Here is a 17,096-nt window from a genome sequence, read left to right as displayed (position 1 = left end):
CTTGAAAGTGATGAACCTGCGACTTACAAACAAGCTATGACGAGCCCTAGCTCCAAGCAATGGCAAGAAGCCATGCAATCTGAATTAGACTCCATGTCTGAAAACCAAGTATGGGATTTGGTCGATTTGCCAGATGGCTATCAAGCCATTGGAAGCAAATGGGTTTTCAAACTGAAAAAGGACAAGGATGGGAAACTTGAAGTTTTCAAAGCTAGATTGGTTGCAAAAGGTTACAGGCAAGTCCACGGTGTGGATTACGATGAAACCTTTTCACCAGTTGCAATGCTAAAGTCTATTCGGATAATGTTAGCAATCGCTGCATATTACGATTACGAAATATGGCAGATGGATGTCAAAACTGCTTTCTTAAACGGCGTTTTAACAGAAACTGTGTTTATGACACAGCCTGAAGGTTTTGAGGATCCAAAGAATGCTAAAAAGGTATGCAAGCTAAAGAAGTCAATTTACGGATTGAAGCAGGCATCCAGGAGCTGGAATATACGTTTTGATGAAGCAGTCAGTGACTTTGGTTTCATCAAGAACGCAGACGAATCTTGTGTATACAAGAAGGTCAGTGGGAGCAAAATTGCTTTCCTAGTATTATATGTCGACGACATATTACTTATCGGAAATGACATTCCTATGTTGAACTCTGTCAAGATTTGGCTTGGGAAATGTTTTTCGATGAAGGATCTAGGAGAAGCACAGTACATATTGGGCATCAAGATTTACAGAGATAGATCTAAAAGGATGATTGGACTTAGTCAAAGCACTTATATCAATAAGGTGCTTGATAGGTTCAAGATGGCGGACTCCAAGCGAGGCTACCTACCCATGTCTCATGGAATGACTCTAAGCAAGACTCAGTGCCCAAAAACACTTGATGAGCGTAGACGAATGAATGGGATTCCATATGCATCATTGATTGGTTCAATAATGTATGCTATGATATGTACACGCCCGGATGTTGCGTACGCACTCAGTGCTACGAGCAGATACCAGCCAGACCCAGGAGAGGCGCATTGGACTGCTGCCAAGAATATTCTGAAGTACCTGAAAAGGCACAAAGATGACTTCCTGGTCTATGGTGGAGATGATGAATTAATTGTTAAAGGCTATACGGACGCAAGTTTCCAAACCGACAAAGATGATTTCAGATCACAGTCTGGGTTTGTCTTCTGCCTCAACGGAGGAGCAGTAAGCTGGAAAAGTGCTAAGCAAAGCACCATTGCGGATTCTACAACTGAAGCGGAGTACATTGCTGCACATGAAGCAGCAAAGGAAGCTATATGGCTAAGGAAGTTCATAGGTGAACTTGGTGTAGTCCCCTCCATTAAAGGACCAATAGCCCTGTATTGTGACAATAACGGAGCTATTACACAGGCAAAAGAGCCTAGACACCACCAGAGAGTCAAGCATGTACTTCGTAGATTTCACCTTCTACGAGAGTTCGTTGAAAGAAAAGAAGTCGAGATAAGCAAAATTGGAACTGATGACAACATATCAGATCCATTAACTAAACCTTTGCCGCAGGCGAAGCACAACTCGCACACTGCAGCTATGGGAATCAAGCATATTGGAGAATGGCTTTGATGTCTCTGTTTAATGTTTTAAAGTTTTAGAGTTTAAATCTTTGTAAAACATTATTGGTTAATCATTCACAATAAATGAAAAGAATTCATTTTTCCATTTAATTTGTGGTTTATTAAATGATGAGTCCCTTCAATTTGACGATATATTCAAGATAGACTGTCAGGACCAGTCCTGTGACTAAGAAATGTCTATCAAGTGAACTTGAATGTCAAAGGTTGAAAATGGTCCCTAGTCGGAGTTTTCTATAAAATTGGACGCATAGAAAACGTTAGACGATTAGAATGCAAGATGACTAGTAGTTCTGTTTCTTGAACTATGTGGACATGGCAATGTTATAATCATTTGCATAGATACTTACTTTGGGAAGACTAGTATCGGACAAGACCTATGAAACTTTACTGTAAGAGATGAAAGTCTGTCATAAGTAAATTTCATTAAATTATTAGACACTAAATCCTCAATACCTGAGTGATTTGAGATTACTTGTTTGAGAACTGGTTGCTTTGACGTTGACCAACCGTCGCACCGTAAAAGGAGGCTATAAAGGCAACGCTCAGGTAATCACCTATCAAACGAAGTCTAATATCAAGATCGCAAGATTGGGATTGTCCTCCCATAAATCGGGATGAGATGCTTAAAAGTTGTACAAGGCCACTCGGAGAGCTAGAAACTGTGAAATGCATGGCCGTGCTCGGATGAATCATAGGCTATGATTATCTGTTTATTTGATCAGTTGAACTCTGAAACCGAGGAACACCTCTGGACATAATAAGGATGACAACTCTTACCTTATGTTCAAGAGCAAGCATCGAGCGACAAAGGAATTAGGAAATGCACACTTGTCCCTAAGGACAAGTGGGAGACTGAAGGAAATAATTCCCTTGGTCCAAGTATGCATTCTATGTTAAGTCTAATAAATGCGGTTCAGTATTAATTAACAAGTTAATAATTCAGTGAGATCAAGTGAGCTGAATGCCTAGCTAGAGGCCGCTTCAGTTCAAGTGGAATTAATGATATTAATCCACAGCTTACTCTTGACTGAACCCGTAGGGTCACACAAATAGTACGTAAACGGATCAAGTATTTAATGGCATTAAATACTCTATCTATGGATATTCGGAATCGACGGATCTTGGTTTCAGTGGGAGCTGAGATCGTCACAGGCAAGAAATGAATACTCCGGAAACGATGATATTACCGGAAACGGAAATATGGATCGTATCGGAAATATAAATATTATCCAAGTCGTAGATGTTGCCGGAAACGGAAACATGGTACGTATCGGAAAATATTATCGGAAATGGAAATATTACCAGAATCGGAAATATTGCCGGAAACGGAAATATTGTCAGAATCGGAAATATTACCGGAATCGGAAAATAATTCCGGAAACGGAAATATTAAATATTTGTTCGAAACGGAAATTAATTCCGGAATCGGAAATGTTAAATATTGTTCGTATCGGAAATGAATTCCGGAATCGGAAATTTAATCGGAAGCGTATCGTACGAATAAGCATCGGACGAGGCCTGCCGGACGAGGGCCCAGCACGAAGCCAGGCCATCGCCCAGCAAGCCAAGCGCGCCACACAAACAGCCACGCCAGGCCCAGCGCAAGGCCAGGCCCAGCAGGCCGTGGCAGCGCGCACAGCGCGCGCAGCGCGCGCGGATGCTTGCGTGGGCTTGTGGCTCGCGCAGGCCTCGCTGCGTGGGCTGCTGCTCGCACGCACGCATGGGCGGCCCATCGAGGCTGCCGTGTGTGTGTGCGTAAGTGTTTTTGTTCGTGCACGTTTCCTAAAACGTGCAGAGTTCGGTTAATGATTAAATTCCTAATTCTATTTGATAAATTAATTAAATTAGAGTTCTTGTAGGATTCTAGGTTTAATTAATTTGTATCTGAATAGGATTCCAATTCCCTTTCCATAACCCTATAAATATGTGGCCTGGGTTCACAATTTATAACGAGTTTTCAAAGTATTCAAAGTGAGTTTTTGAGAGAAAAATTCAGCCACACATCTTGCTCAAAAGTGCCGAAAATTCTAGTACCTTAAGGGCGATTCTAGTTGGTCAATCTTAAGGCGGATCCGGACGTGCTGTGGACTATCTACGGAGGGACGACACTTGGAGTCCTAAAGACTTGTTCTTGCTCGGTTCGGGCGCAGCTAGGGAGGGCACGCAACAAAGAGTATGCATCTAAATTATGCTATATGATTATGTGTAAATAATATGTAATCCTGGGTTAATGGTTGTTTCCGCATGATTTATGTAATATCATATGTATCATAACTAACATTCACTCGTGGTGGATTCATGTATAATTGGTTCCTTGGTAAAATTTTATGTGGTATAGCAACAAATATCAATTTTTTCGAGTATATCCATATGAATAAAATGGAAATCATCATAGCCGCTACAACAAATCGTTAGACTCTCTCTCTGAAAAGTTTGCATGTTCCGGTGTTATATACGGGTGACGTTCTGCAGTACGAGATCTATTCCCCGTAGTTCTGATGAAGGAAACCTTTATTTGATTCAATTTGTCATGTATTTGTTAGATCTATATTTCTCTTATATATGTTGTATGACTCTTTATTAATGAATTCATTTTCCTTTCAAAAAAATAATAGCATCTTAATCATACAATTTCAAACTTATAAAACAAACTTCTATTTAAAAAGTGTTAATACATACAATTCCATTGATAGTAATTCATGTAAACTTAGGAGTAATATTCTTCATAGGTTTCCTAATTCATATAGACTTCTATCTTATACCATATAGCCTAGTTATAACATAACTCTACTATATTCGATATTCTATCATATAGGATAACTGCGTTATCCTCAATAAAGTGTAACGACTATTCTGGGACGATGGGAGTATCTATTATTTCCATAATCTTTAACCAATATTATTAACATTAATCCCAACTATAGATGGTCTTCTAATATTAATCCCAATTAACAATTATTTCAAATTAATCCCAAGTATATGCTTAACAGGTTACCTTTAAAACCGGATACCTAAAATTTTCCCTCCTCCTTCCTTATGGGCAACTCCTGTTCAAGAAAGATAAAACACCTTATCAATGGCAGCATCAACAACTTCAATCGGCGGAAGATCGACACTAATCCGCACTATTTGCAGAAACCACCGTCAATTTCAAGTTCATCGCAATTCTCCATTTCATCGTCGTCTCCTCCTCCTATCGTCCTCCGCCGTACTCCGATTTCCCCGTGTCCCTCGCCCTCTTCAATCAGGTGCACTTGCATTTCTCCCCTCTCTCTCGATCTCTCGATCTGTCGTGTGCTCTTTTCTTCCAGCGAGAACTGTGCTCTCTTCTTCCGAAAACCCAGATGTTTTCCTCTACGATGTCCTATTCGAAAATTGGATATGCATACAATATGTTCGATAAAATGTCTCAGAGATATATGGTTTTGTGGAACATTGTGGTTTGTGGTTTGGTGAAAAGAATTGTTGTTATGTAAAATGGAGATTTCGAGGTTCTTTGCCCCGTGATGTTAGTTTCTTTCTATGTCATGGATTATATATCGATCGAGTTCCACAGGTTATTAGAGGATCCTCTCCATGATGTTCACCCAAGCTTCACCCTTTGTGGAATGACAATTTCGGGAAGCGTATGTATTGTGGGTTGTGGCACGCGTTTGAAGTTGTGCTACCTACTACATGGGTCCAACTGCCAAGGCCCAACAAGAAAAGCAGATACTTTAAGTTTGTCATTTCAAGTTTTTGATGTAAGAGTAACTAATGCTCATCATGTTAATAACTTAATGTAGTTCATGTAACGGTCTACAAAGGCCGAGTAGTGTTGTAAACTTCTTTCTTTATGTATGATTAAGTCTACGTCCAAAAAAAATATATTAAGTGTTCATGACACTAGTAAAAAAATACTTCATCCGTTCTTATTTACATGACACAATTGGGTTTATGACACTATTCATACAAACTTCTTTGACTTTATTTTGTGATTTATACTTAAGAAAAAACATAGTCATGTGTGGTCTTATTAGATTCATCTCAATAAATATTTTTTAAATATCAACTTTTTATAATTTTTTATTATCCATAATTGAAGCTATTAACGTTTGAAATCATATATTGGCAAACGTGCCTAAATAGTTGTGTCATTTAAAAAAGAACAGAGGAAGTATAATTTACAAATGTAATAATCAGTTATGTATAGTAGTGAGTAGCATTTAATTAAATAATAATCGATCGCTATCTTGGAATGGTAATAGATATGTCACTCAAAGATCGTTGTATGGAGTTATTAGTGTCCCTCGTGTAGCCCGGATTCGTAGTGCTAGGAAAATTGAGCGTTGGTTCCTTAGGTAGCGGTATAATAGTTGAGAAACTATTTAGCATAAGCACTATCGTCGACATCAAAGGTCGTTGCTCTACATCTTGAACACACAACAAACTAAGATTCACACATCTTATCACCTCTTCCATGGAGCTTTGATCTCTTATACTCTCATCCACGAATTCTAGAGGTGTGCCATTTCTCCAATGCTTCCATGCCTTGTAAAACAAATCCACAACGATAATTAAGAAAACAATATTCATTAATTAAGGAATGGAGAGAGTATATGTCTTATCTTGATTAAGAAAAATAAAAATATTTAGCACTACTACTGTTTCAAAATGATCTTTACAATTTTCGTTTTAATCCGTTTCATATTGTTTTTTATACTTTTCTTTATTATATGTTTTGACATGAAAGTTTACTATCTTACCCTTCTTATTCTATAACATTTCACTACAAGAAATTGTACTATTAACGACGGGAAATCCCGTCGCAAAAGGCCAATAATCGTTGATTAACGACGGGATTTCCTGTCGCGAACCCGTCATAAAAGGGGGTCGTCGTTAATAGAAAATCCCGTCGTAAAAGACTTTTGCGACGGTTATTCCCTTCATTGTTTGGTTGTTAGCCCCGTCGCAAAAGACTTTTGCGACGGGATTTTTAACCCGTCGTAATTAGGTTGTCGTTAAAGATACAAATTCTTGTAGTTACAACTTTCCCCTTACCTTATTTTACTTTATTCATTTTTTTTCTTACACTTACCCACCTCTACCAATCTACTATATTTTATCCATATTTTATTATATCCATCCAATTTTTATACGTTTTTTCTATTTTATTTTAATATTTGTGTAAATAGTAACCATAAAGATTATTTGAAATAGAGGTAGTAGAACTTACATAGGCAATGAGGTTAGTTGCACCGTCCTTTTCACAGAAATCACAACTTTTTTCTCCGCTGATGATTTCTAATACAAGTATACCGAAACTGTATACATCGGATTTGGCAGAGAATTTCCCATGCATTACGTACTCAGGTGCCATGTAACCGCTACAAGAAAATCCATTTGGTGATCAATACTTTGACGTACCACAACTACGTTGGAATATATGATTAGACTATTTAATAAAGAAGCTAGACAACTTACAGTGTCCCTACAATCCTCCCTGTGGTGCCATGAGTCTGATCAGCCCCAAATATCCTTGCTGTGCCAAAATCTGAAACTTTTGGACTCATACTTTCATCTAACAACACATTACTTGTTTTAAGATCACGATGTATGATTTTAAGCCGAGAATCTTCATGGAGGTAAAGCATTCCTCGAGCTACTCCTCCTATAATGTTGTACCGCGTGTTCCAGTCTAGTTGTCTTCTCTTCTCACGATCTATACGACATAATATATAACTTAATGACATTCTATGTAAAGGAATTCATTAGAAAACACAAGTTAAGTGTTTAATGATTCAATATGTAGCATACCAAAAAGGAAATTGTCAAGGCTTTTGTTAGGGACAAATTCGTAGATAAGTAGTTTTTCTTCTTCCGTTAAGCAAAATCCCAAAAGCCTCACCAAATTTCTATGTTGAAGCTTGGCTACTAACAGCACCTCATTCTTGAATTCTTCTTCACCTTGGTTAGCGTTTGTTGACAACCTCTTCACTGCTATATTTTGTCCATTCAACAGTGTACCCTAGGATTAAGAATTAATAAGGGGATCATTCGCTCTATTATATTCTATAATCTGTATATGTTCTTTATAGTTACGATTTAATAATCAATATAAAAGTCTACTACTAGGGAACGTGGACCATCTATTTTACACCAGGGTCTCCGAGTATATCCTTTCACATTTTCTTACTCACATGCTTTGCAAATGACATGAAATTATTCTCCTAGTCCTTAGTGCATATAAGAAATTTTACATAGTTGTACACTTGTACATGTCACATTGTTATCTCACAAAAAGCTCAGTTATGTACCACAAAAGAAATGATTAAAAATTACCTTATAGACAACTCCAAATCCGCCAACACCTAACTTATTCTCTTTCGAAAAATTATCTGTTGCAGATTGAAGTTGAGCTAGGTCATATCGTAAGGACTCAACGGTCATGTTATCGTCACCTGCACATGGAAACCATGTTGTGTGACTTGTGAGTGCAACAATATGTGTACACATAATAATAACCACCTGTTTTCCAGTAAATTAAATATGCAGTACGTAGAATGAAGTATTGATCTTCTTACAATCTTACTTACTTACCCTGTTTCGTTAACATAGTAGAAATAGCATGATACTTTTCAACCTTCTTATTGATCAAACAAAGGCCTATAGTAGGCAATACCGCCGCAGTTATAGCTGCCGCAGCAACAATACCTATGATCAACCCAATTGATATGTTCGTCCTCCCTACACAAGGTTCAATTTTCAAATGAAAAAACATCCATCTGTAAGAAAAAATGTTACATGTACAACTTAAATTAACTAATTTACTTACGGAAAATTTATCAAGAATAAGTGAATGAGTAACTTATACCTAGCTAAAGTTCATTTTATTTTAAGTGAATGATTAAAGAAAAGTGGTTTTATTTGTGATGCAATTGAAGTTAACATCGAAAGAACTAAAAGGTCATCAAAATATGTTATGTATTGCAAAACAAGTTGACATATTGGTACAGGAAATCACTACAAGAATAAGTAAGGAGCTAATGACGGTTTATTTGCAAAAAGAATGGCGACAATAAAAATCGTCATACTTGAACCAATCAAACAGGTCAACATCATATTGCCTCTGTTGATATGAATAAAGAGGGCCAAATTATTGATTGCCTTCTTTAATACTCCATCTGCCCCGAAATACTCGCAACGTTTTGACTGGACACGCTTGCCAATGCACAATTTTAACCATTAATATATTTAATTAACTACATATTATAAAAACTTATAAAGTATTAATATTTTAAAAATATATATTAAGATGAAGCCAACAATATATTATATATTAACATTTGTTTTCATATACTTGAAATAAAATAGGGTCAAAGTGAATAATGTGAATAGTGCAAAAAGTCAAACCGTTTCGAGTATTCCGGGAAGGAGGGAGTAACAAATATGGAGACTTTTGCCAAATCCTTAATTCCGGAACCTAGAATTTGTGCACCCAAGCCAGACTTTTACCAAATTAGTCTCTAATTATTATGTTGTTTCAAAAGACCTAATACAAATTATAATGGTCAAATTTATGTGAAAGTCAAAAGTTGCAAATAAAAGAGAAAAGAGGAAAAAATTACAAAAAAAAGTTACCATTACTGAATCCAGTAATCACCGGCGGCGGCGGGGATAGCAGCGAATATCCGGCAGCGTCGAAAAACGGGTAGGTTTCGAATCTCATATTACAGCTTGGCACTAAAAAATTCCAACCGGACCTATCAAGTTGAAGGTTCCCAATTGCATTCGTCAAGCAAATGTGACAATCACCCACGCTCAAGTCAGGCGTACACTGCGCCGAACCATACAAAGTTGTTAACGCAGTTAAAGTCACCGACGTCGTTGCAAACTTCCTTCCCGATTGATCATTTGCAGCTCGAAACGCCAAAGCATTAAACATGTTCCCAATCAGTTGTTCCAAATCATCATTATTGCTTCCTATAGGATTAGGACCTTGCTCACTATATTCTGGTTCTAAAGCCAATACTCCAAGTAGAGTATTATTAGAGAACCTGATCATACATCTGTTGTAATAAATTGTCGTTTCCATATTACTTCTGGAGCATACTGAACCGTCTCTCGCCACCGCCATGGACACGCAGGAGTGGCAGGCAGCGTTATCTAGATCTCCACGGCAGAGAAAATAGCCCTGGAAGGTATTGTTAACGCTGCTGTCGTACACTGAGGTGCTGTAGAATCCACTTGGGTTGGGGGATGCGTTAGAGGTAAGACGGTTGAGGAGGGTGTTAAGAGTAGAGTTGTATGTGTTGTTGGGACTAAAATTTATGGACTTCGTACACCTACGGTACATCCCGCGCGGTTGTTGATCAGGAATGCTTTCGGATTTTGTTTTCAGAGTAAATATAATTACGATATAAAATGCAACAAGTATTGATGGACGATATATCACCTCCATACTACTACTAATGCAACAACAATCCAAGAGCCTTACTTCCAACGATAGCTTCTGCTACATGATACTAATTGCCATTTGCCATTTGCCAAGACAGAAAATATTGGGAGTACACAACACTGATATTATTTTTAATTTTTTTTTGTGACAAAGTTCTAAGAAACGATTTATTTGACCATTTTATGCATTATCGTGTGATGACTTTTACCAAGAATAATAATCATCGTTTTCATATTAGTAATCAATGACTTTTAGTTATCAACAACCTTTTTGGACGTTCTCATCGTTTTGGCAACAAACTCTTAACATGGATTTTGGTCTTTCTTGGTTGGCAAATTTTTTTAACATACTCCCTCATTTTCTTTTTTCTTTTTTAACATTGGACCCTCAATTTATTTATGTTTGAAAAGTTTCTATTTTAAGAAACTTTTTCGACAAAATATTCTTTGATACAGTTTTTATAATCCCACCTTTGTCTACATGCTTGATTCAATAAACAACAATTTTTTTTTAAAAAGGTAATGAAAAGGAGAGATTTAGGAGCCCCTCCGCTCGAGGATAACTCCTAAATAATCATCCTCTAAAATCTTACTAAGAAACTGGCTACTAGTGACCTCAATACACATACAATCTTGAACCAGATGTCATACATTTGCAACACTTCCGCCATATAAAACTGGGTGTTACTCAGATTGAAATCCACAACACTTCTCGTAACTCCAAGATGATCACGTATAATAATTCCTGCAGCCGCCGAGCTTCCTTTTCTTGAACCGTCAAAATTAAGTTTAAAGGCTCTTGTCGGATGAGGGAACCACCTAACCATGCAGCAATGGTGGGGAGGTGGCTTGGTGGTTTGAGTGGTGGGTGGGATGTGGAGGAAAGGTGGAGGGGGATTGAATAGAATCCAGATGGACTCTATAATCCCATTCTTATTGAAGGTGCTTAGCTCACAGGTAAGAATTCTGATTGTGTGAAAATAACACCATTCATTACTTTCCAGATTGACCACAAAAGAAAGATGAAGCGTAAAATTGTTTTCGTGTGAGGACAAAGCTAGCTTGGAAAGTGAAGTTAATAGATCGGGAAAACGAATCTTGTAGTCTAACCAGTTAATAGAAAGCTTGTTATCCCATAATTGTTTAGGTTGACTGCAATGTAGAAACATGTGGTTCATGGATTCGTTGGTGCTGTTGCATCTAGGGAATAGGGGCGAAGGCAGAATCTTCTTGTGGAAGTGGGTTTCTCTATAAGATAAACATGCATGGAAAATCTTCCATAGGAATATTTTAAGTTTCGGGGGATCTCCAAATTCCAAATCCATCTATGTTCCCATTTATGAGATTCCCTATGTAGATTATGGGCAAGCCAATTGGCTGATTTGACTGAGAAATCTCCGCTGGTTGAACAACCCCAGACCGGGGTGTCAGGATCATGGGGTGGCTGGCCAACGTGCTTGGCGTGTGAGGCAAGCAAGGCTTGGGCGCCAAAGATACTTGCGTGGCAAGTAGCTTGGGTCACAAGATAGCCGGTTTTCCTAATCCTATTATCCAAGGAGTTTGGGATTATCCTAAAACCTAAGAGTTTTGGATTATCCTAAAACCTAAGAGTTTTGGATTATCCTAATTCTAATAGGATTCGACTACCTATTTTCCTATAAATATATGACTCATGGTCATAAGTTTATAACACACTTATATACACTCTAATACAGTTGTATTTTCCTATCACATAGAGTGAGATCCCAATTCCATAATACCTTAGATTATATCCTAGTTGGTGAACCTAAGGTGGATTCGAACGTGCTAGGGACTTTTTACGGAGGGGCGACATTTGGAGCTCTATACTTGTTCTTGTTCGGTTCGGGAGAAACTTGGGAAGACATGCATCAATTAGTTTATATTCTGAATTATGCTAATTGATAATGTGTAATTAATTTCGATTCTAGCAATTTATAGTTTTTCCCCATGTCAATTGGATTGTTCATAACCTAACAAGGTTGACTTATTCTCAACAATTCTTCTTATAAATTATGTAAATGAACTTTTATACTAATGTCCTATACAAATAATGTGAAACTGTATTTTTTTTATTTTAGCTGATACATATTCAATTTGTAAATTAAGGTATTAAAAATTTCCTACAAATTAAGACTAGTCTTTTGTAATACCTCGTATTTTTCTATTATTATAAATATATTTTATTATATTTATAAAGCATTTCGTTGTATTTTTACAAATTAATTTCATTTAATGAGAATTAAATGCGCTTTTATTTTAATTAATTTAAATATTAATTATTTTGAAAACCGGATTTTATTAAATAAATTCAAGGAATTTATTTAGTCGGGAATTGTTGGGCTGTATTTCAAAAACGAATTTAATAAACTTAAAGTCGGTCGTTTTGTTTTAATTAAACCCAACAAAGCTTGCACGGGATTTAATGAATTGAGCCCGGTAATAAGCCCAACTCAAACTACCGTAACCTAGCCCACATGGGAGAGAAAAATTATAAATAGACCCTCTCATTAAACCCTCACAAACTTCACACTCCCTCTCTCTCCCTCTTTCTTGCGGCACACCCCACGCCTCTCCTCTCTCTCTTTTCGACCGGCTTCCTTGCAGCCCAAGGCACGAGTGTGCCGTGTGTGTGGTGCCCAGCCCTCGCGTCGTGTCGTGCGCGCCCAGCCTCGCAACCGCAGCCTAGCACACCAAGTGCCCGCGTGCTCGCGCCCTTGCTGCCCCTCTCCTCATGCCTCGCCCCACAGCGCAGCCCCATAGCTGCTGCTGTGTGCGTGTGCCGTGTCCCGCAGCCCCGCGTCCCGTCGTGCACTGAGCCTCGTGCTCCTGTGTGCGATGTGCCCCTGCTGTGCGTTGTGCCTTGCTCGCCTGCCCTGTCCCTCGCGCGCGCGCGCCTTGCTGGTGCGTTGCGTGAGCTGCTGCGTTGTTGTTGTCGATTGTGGTCGTGTGTGTTGATCGGCACACACACACGATTAATTAATCGTTGTGTGTGTGTGGCGATCAATGATTTAATAAAAATATGTTTTCAAAAATATTAATTTTCAGTTTTTAAATTGATTTAAGTATTGTGATTAAATTTAATTATTGGATTGTTTGGATTAATTAAAACGGTTATGAACACCGTATTGGGTTGGTAGTATGTTTTAATTAAAGATATTGGTTTGATGATTTAAATTATGATTTTCAGAGTATATATGTTTATAAAGTGTGGATTTTTGAAGTCAAAACATGTTTTCGGATTAAACTATTGCTAGGGTTTTGGTTTCAAATTGATTGAGTAATTGATTTACATAATTTAATGACAATTTAAATTATGGGAATCAATCAAAATTTTCAGAATGTTTATAAGCTTTAAAAGGTTGGTTTTTAAGGGTTTTTAAGGGTTTTAAAGCTAAAAAGTCAATGTTTTTATACTAGGACTTGAGTTGACTATTTGAGACTATTAAATTACCAATTAATGAATGAATTTTAATTAAACTAAGGGTTTTAGTTTCTTAAATAGTTGCTGGAAATTTAGTAAACATGGATAATAATTTAGTTCTCTTATTTTGTTTTATAGGAGTTGATTTCTAGTGAGTCGTGATTCGCACAGTGGCCCCCGTACTTAGGTATTCCAGGTACATACAAGACTAGGGTGACCACCCATCCCTTGAGGACTTTGTGAAGTGTATTGAATGCGAATCATGTGAACTTATATGTTATTATGAATTCATGTTTGATGATTGGGAATGATTTTGTTATTATGGATTCATGTTTAATGTTGAGAACGAGCATGTTATTATTATTGTTGAATCTATATGAACGAGCATGTTATGAATTGAATTATGCTTTATAGATTCTATTGAACTATCATGTTATGGACTTTTATAATCGTTGAATTATGTCAAACATGTTGTTCAAGTTGGTATTGCATGTATGAGTAGTGCGCATGCAAGTTGTTATTATTATTATGCTATAGTACAGGATGTCTAGCATAAGTATTAAGCCAGTCGAATATTGCCGGTGAGCAATATATATTCTAACAAGGGGTAGAATATGTTAGAGAGTCTATTGAATTAAGGACAATTCGTGCTAAGGGCACACCCCGCTTGTTAATAGGCAATGTCGGGTTATCTCAAACAATGTTTTGAGAAGGAACAGTAGGAGTAATTTCACTTGAGTCTTGTTTGATCACAAGTCCTAAAGAAGTAAAATATTAAAGAGTCATTGTTGAATTGATTAATTGTTCAATTGTTTGTATGTTGTGTCTTGAGTAGAGTCTTGAGTCGCCTTGAACATAATATACTAATTAACGTAAAGTGTAACCCAAAGAGCTTCAAAACTCTTGGAACGTATATAACTTGAGTATGAACAATGGGGGGAGTCTTGCCGGAAAACTTGTACTCCTAGAATGATACAACACGTTGTTTCATTCTCTTTTATGCCGTTGTGCATTGGAATTCCTGTCGGTATGGCCCGACTGTCGGTAGTAGCCCGACTTATTTTGGTGTATGGTTGGCTCCCATCACCCTTTTATTTCCTTTTGAGGATACTTTACTTTACCCGTTCGAAGCTACATTTTATTAAACTGTGAGTCAAGAGTCGTGTCATGTGTCGATTCTTGTCTCCATGTTTATTTGATTATTATATGGCTTTTGCATGTGGATTATTTAATCTGTCGAGTGAAGCATGTTAGGATAGAACGTTATTCTAGCTTGTTCGTACTCAGCTTTTGCTGACTCCGTGCTTCATGTCTTCTGGTCATGGCCTTTGCCTTAATGACCATATGATGATCCATCAATTGCATTTGCGTTGTTTGGGAGTAGATTTTCAATAAAGTAGGTTTGTAGAGATAACTTGCGGGAGAAGTTATCATGGGATTCGAGTTGAGAGTTTTATTCTTCCGTAATTTATAAACTCTATTTTTATTTATAGCCATGACTAATACTACTATTTCAGTTAATGGATTTCAAACGGTTTGTTTTAATTTGGGCCTCAACGGTTCCAACTTGTTTTAATTACCATTAACTATTTATTTAATATGTTTTGAAAGTTAGTTAATTCCGCAGCGTAATTATGGTAAATAGCCTTAGCCGTTATCACGGTGGCGGTAATATCTTGCTAATTCCTGTGTTTTAAGTCGGAAAATATTTTATAAAAAGCAAGGAATTATTAGGGTGTTACATCTTTGCCCGTGCTACTATACGGGTACCTATCAAAAGTATAAAAAAATCTTAAACGACGTTGTTAACCACAATGTATTGTGTGGCAATACCAAAATATATCTAAATATTGTATGTGTCTTAAGAAAAACATAAAATTCGAAGTCAGAAGCTAAAAAATATCCAAAATTAAGTTTCTAGATCCATGATGGTCTAAAAACATTTGAAATAGCAAAATTGACTATGTGGACACTTTAATTTTGGTGATATCTTCATGTAAATACCAAAATTCATCTTTCCATTTCAGTTGAACAATTACAACGACCCTTATTTTTTCTTGTTCTGTTTGCGGAGCACGTAAGATAAAGGTGAATGAATTCATAAGACGGTCACTTAAATACTACCTCAATATATTGTCTCTGAATTCCTGATTACAAATAAAATTAAATATCATGGTTAGACGTTTCCATATCTATATTACTTAGCTCAACAAAGTGGATAATTACATGTTTTGCAAATTCTTAACACTTAAAGATTGACAACCAATGATTATCTTACCATTATTCCCCAATAGTGTAACAAACATCGTAGTAGTGTTGTCGCCAATTTTCATAGGAACTCTGAATCTGAAACATTAAGAAGTTGTTAATTTATTATGCTTACATCTTTTTACTTCTAGTAACCTATATAATTAAGTTCCTTGGCATAATGGTGCAAAAGAAGAACCGACATTTCAAACACCTATAACTCTTGTGAAGTGTCGTGCACACGACTCATACCAAAGTGGCATATATGTGTCAATACTTAACACCGTAGCATGAATCCTGAAATATTTCACCTAAGTAAAAATAATAACATGAAAGTTTTAGTAAACATAACATAAATTAAATTCCTACACGTTAAATGATTGCACACCCTTCTCTCAAAAAAAAAAAAAACAGTAGAACACTCTAATGGATAGGTGGCCATCATAAATAAATTTCCTTACATTGGGAATCACCGAATATTGGTTTAAATTGATTCTTTCTCAAACAGATGGTTCATCCTTCATATTTTAAATTCTCCTTTTTTTCAAGAGCCCTCACATTCTCTTTCCTCTCAATATGCTTAAGCAATTGCCAACAATTTCATGGGTTTCCAAACTCAATTTTCTGAACCAATCGCCAAAAAATTGTACTATTTATTCCAAGAGCCCTCACATTCTCTCTCCTTGCAATCTGCTCAAGCAACCGCCAACAATCTCCAACAGGTTTCTGGCGGCGCGACAATGTTCTAGAGGCAGAGCAAGGTTCTCAACCATTTTGTGCAGCAAGGTTCTTAGAAATTTTGTGAATTCTTTTTGATTTTGGTATTGTGTAACTGTATAATTTGATTTTCAATATCAAGATATGTAATGTTTCCATAGTAGACCATAGATTTTTGACAAAATATGAAATTCTCAACAATTTTGTGTAATTCTTTTTTATTTTTGTATCGTGTAACTGTATAATACTATTTTCAATATCTTGAATATGTAATGTTTCCATAGTAGACCATAGATTTTTGACGGAATTTGGAATTTGAAGGTGAATTATTTCCTTTCCAGTAGCTTAATTATTGCTATTACCATTTTCGTTGCTTGTTTCCATTTTCATGACCCAATTAATTGTTCGTGGGGAGATTTTTTGTGGCTTAACTATTCTTGTTACCATTTTCATAACCCAATTAAGTGTGCATCGCGAGATTTTTCTGATTTATTTTCATAACCCAATTAACCCAATTTATTTTTTATTTTTTTGTTTCCTAATTTTCCTTAAATAACGAAGCATGAGAGGTGAGGATTCACTACTACAAAAATGTCCAAAGAGATCTCTAAAAACAGATCCCTTAGAGTAGTTAACGGGTCTCTTTGATT

At 36.7% G+C, this 17,096-nt stretch overlaps 1 protein-coding gene across 1 annotated transcript; it reads right to left on the bottom strand.

The window, feature by feature from the left end:
* Positions 1–5,675: 5,675 nt before the first annotated feature.
* LOC110793913 (cysteine-rich receptor-like protein kinase 10) lies at positions 5,676–10,269 on the bottom strand. Its single transcript, XM_021998849.2, has 7 exons — positions 9,225–10,269; positions 8,184–8,330; positions 7,926–8,044; positions 7,401–7,611; positions 7,068–7,305; positions 6,820–6,970; positions 5,676–6,134 (listed from the first exon to the last, which is right to left on the bottom strand). The coding sequence occupies exons 1-7, from the start codon at positions 10,042–10,044 to the stop codon at positions 5,832–5,834; spliced, it is 1,989 nt and encodes a 662-aa protein (XP_021854541.2). The 5' UTR covers positions 10,045–10,269; the 3' UTR covers positions 5,676–5,831.
* Between the last annotated feature and the right edge of the window lie 6,827 nt (positions 10,270–17,096).

Source organism: Spinacia oleracea, chromosome 5, assembly GCF_020520425.1.
Source record: "Spinacia oleracea cultivar Varoflay chromosome 5, BTI_SOV_V1, whole genome shotgun sequence".
NCBI lineage: Eukaryota > Viridiplantae > Streptophyta > Magnoliopsida > Caryophyllales > Amaranthaceae > Spinacia > Spinacia oleracea.
The sequence above is the reverse complement of the archived record's forward strand: the minus strand, read 5'-3'. Positions and strand labels throughout refer to the sequence as shown.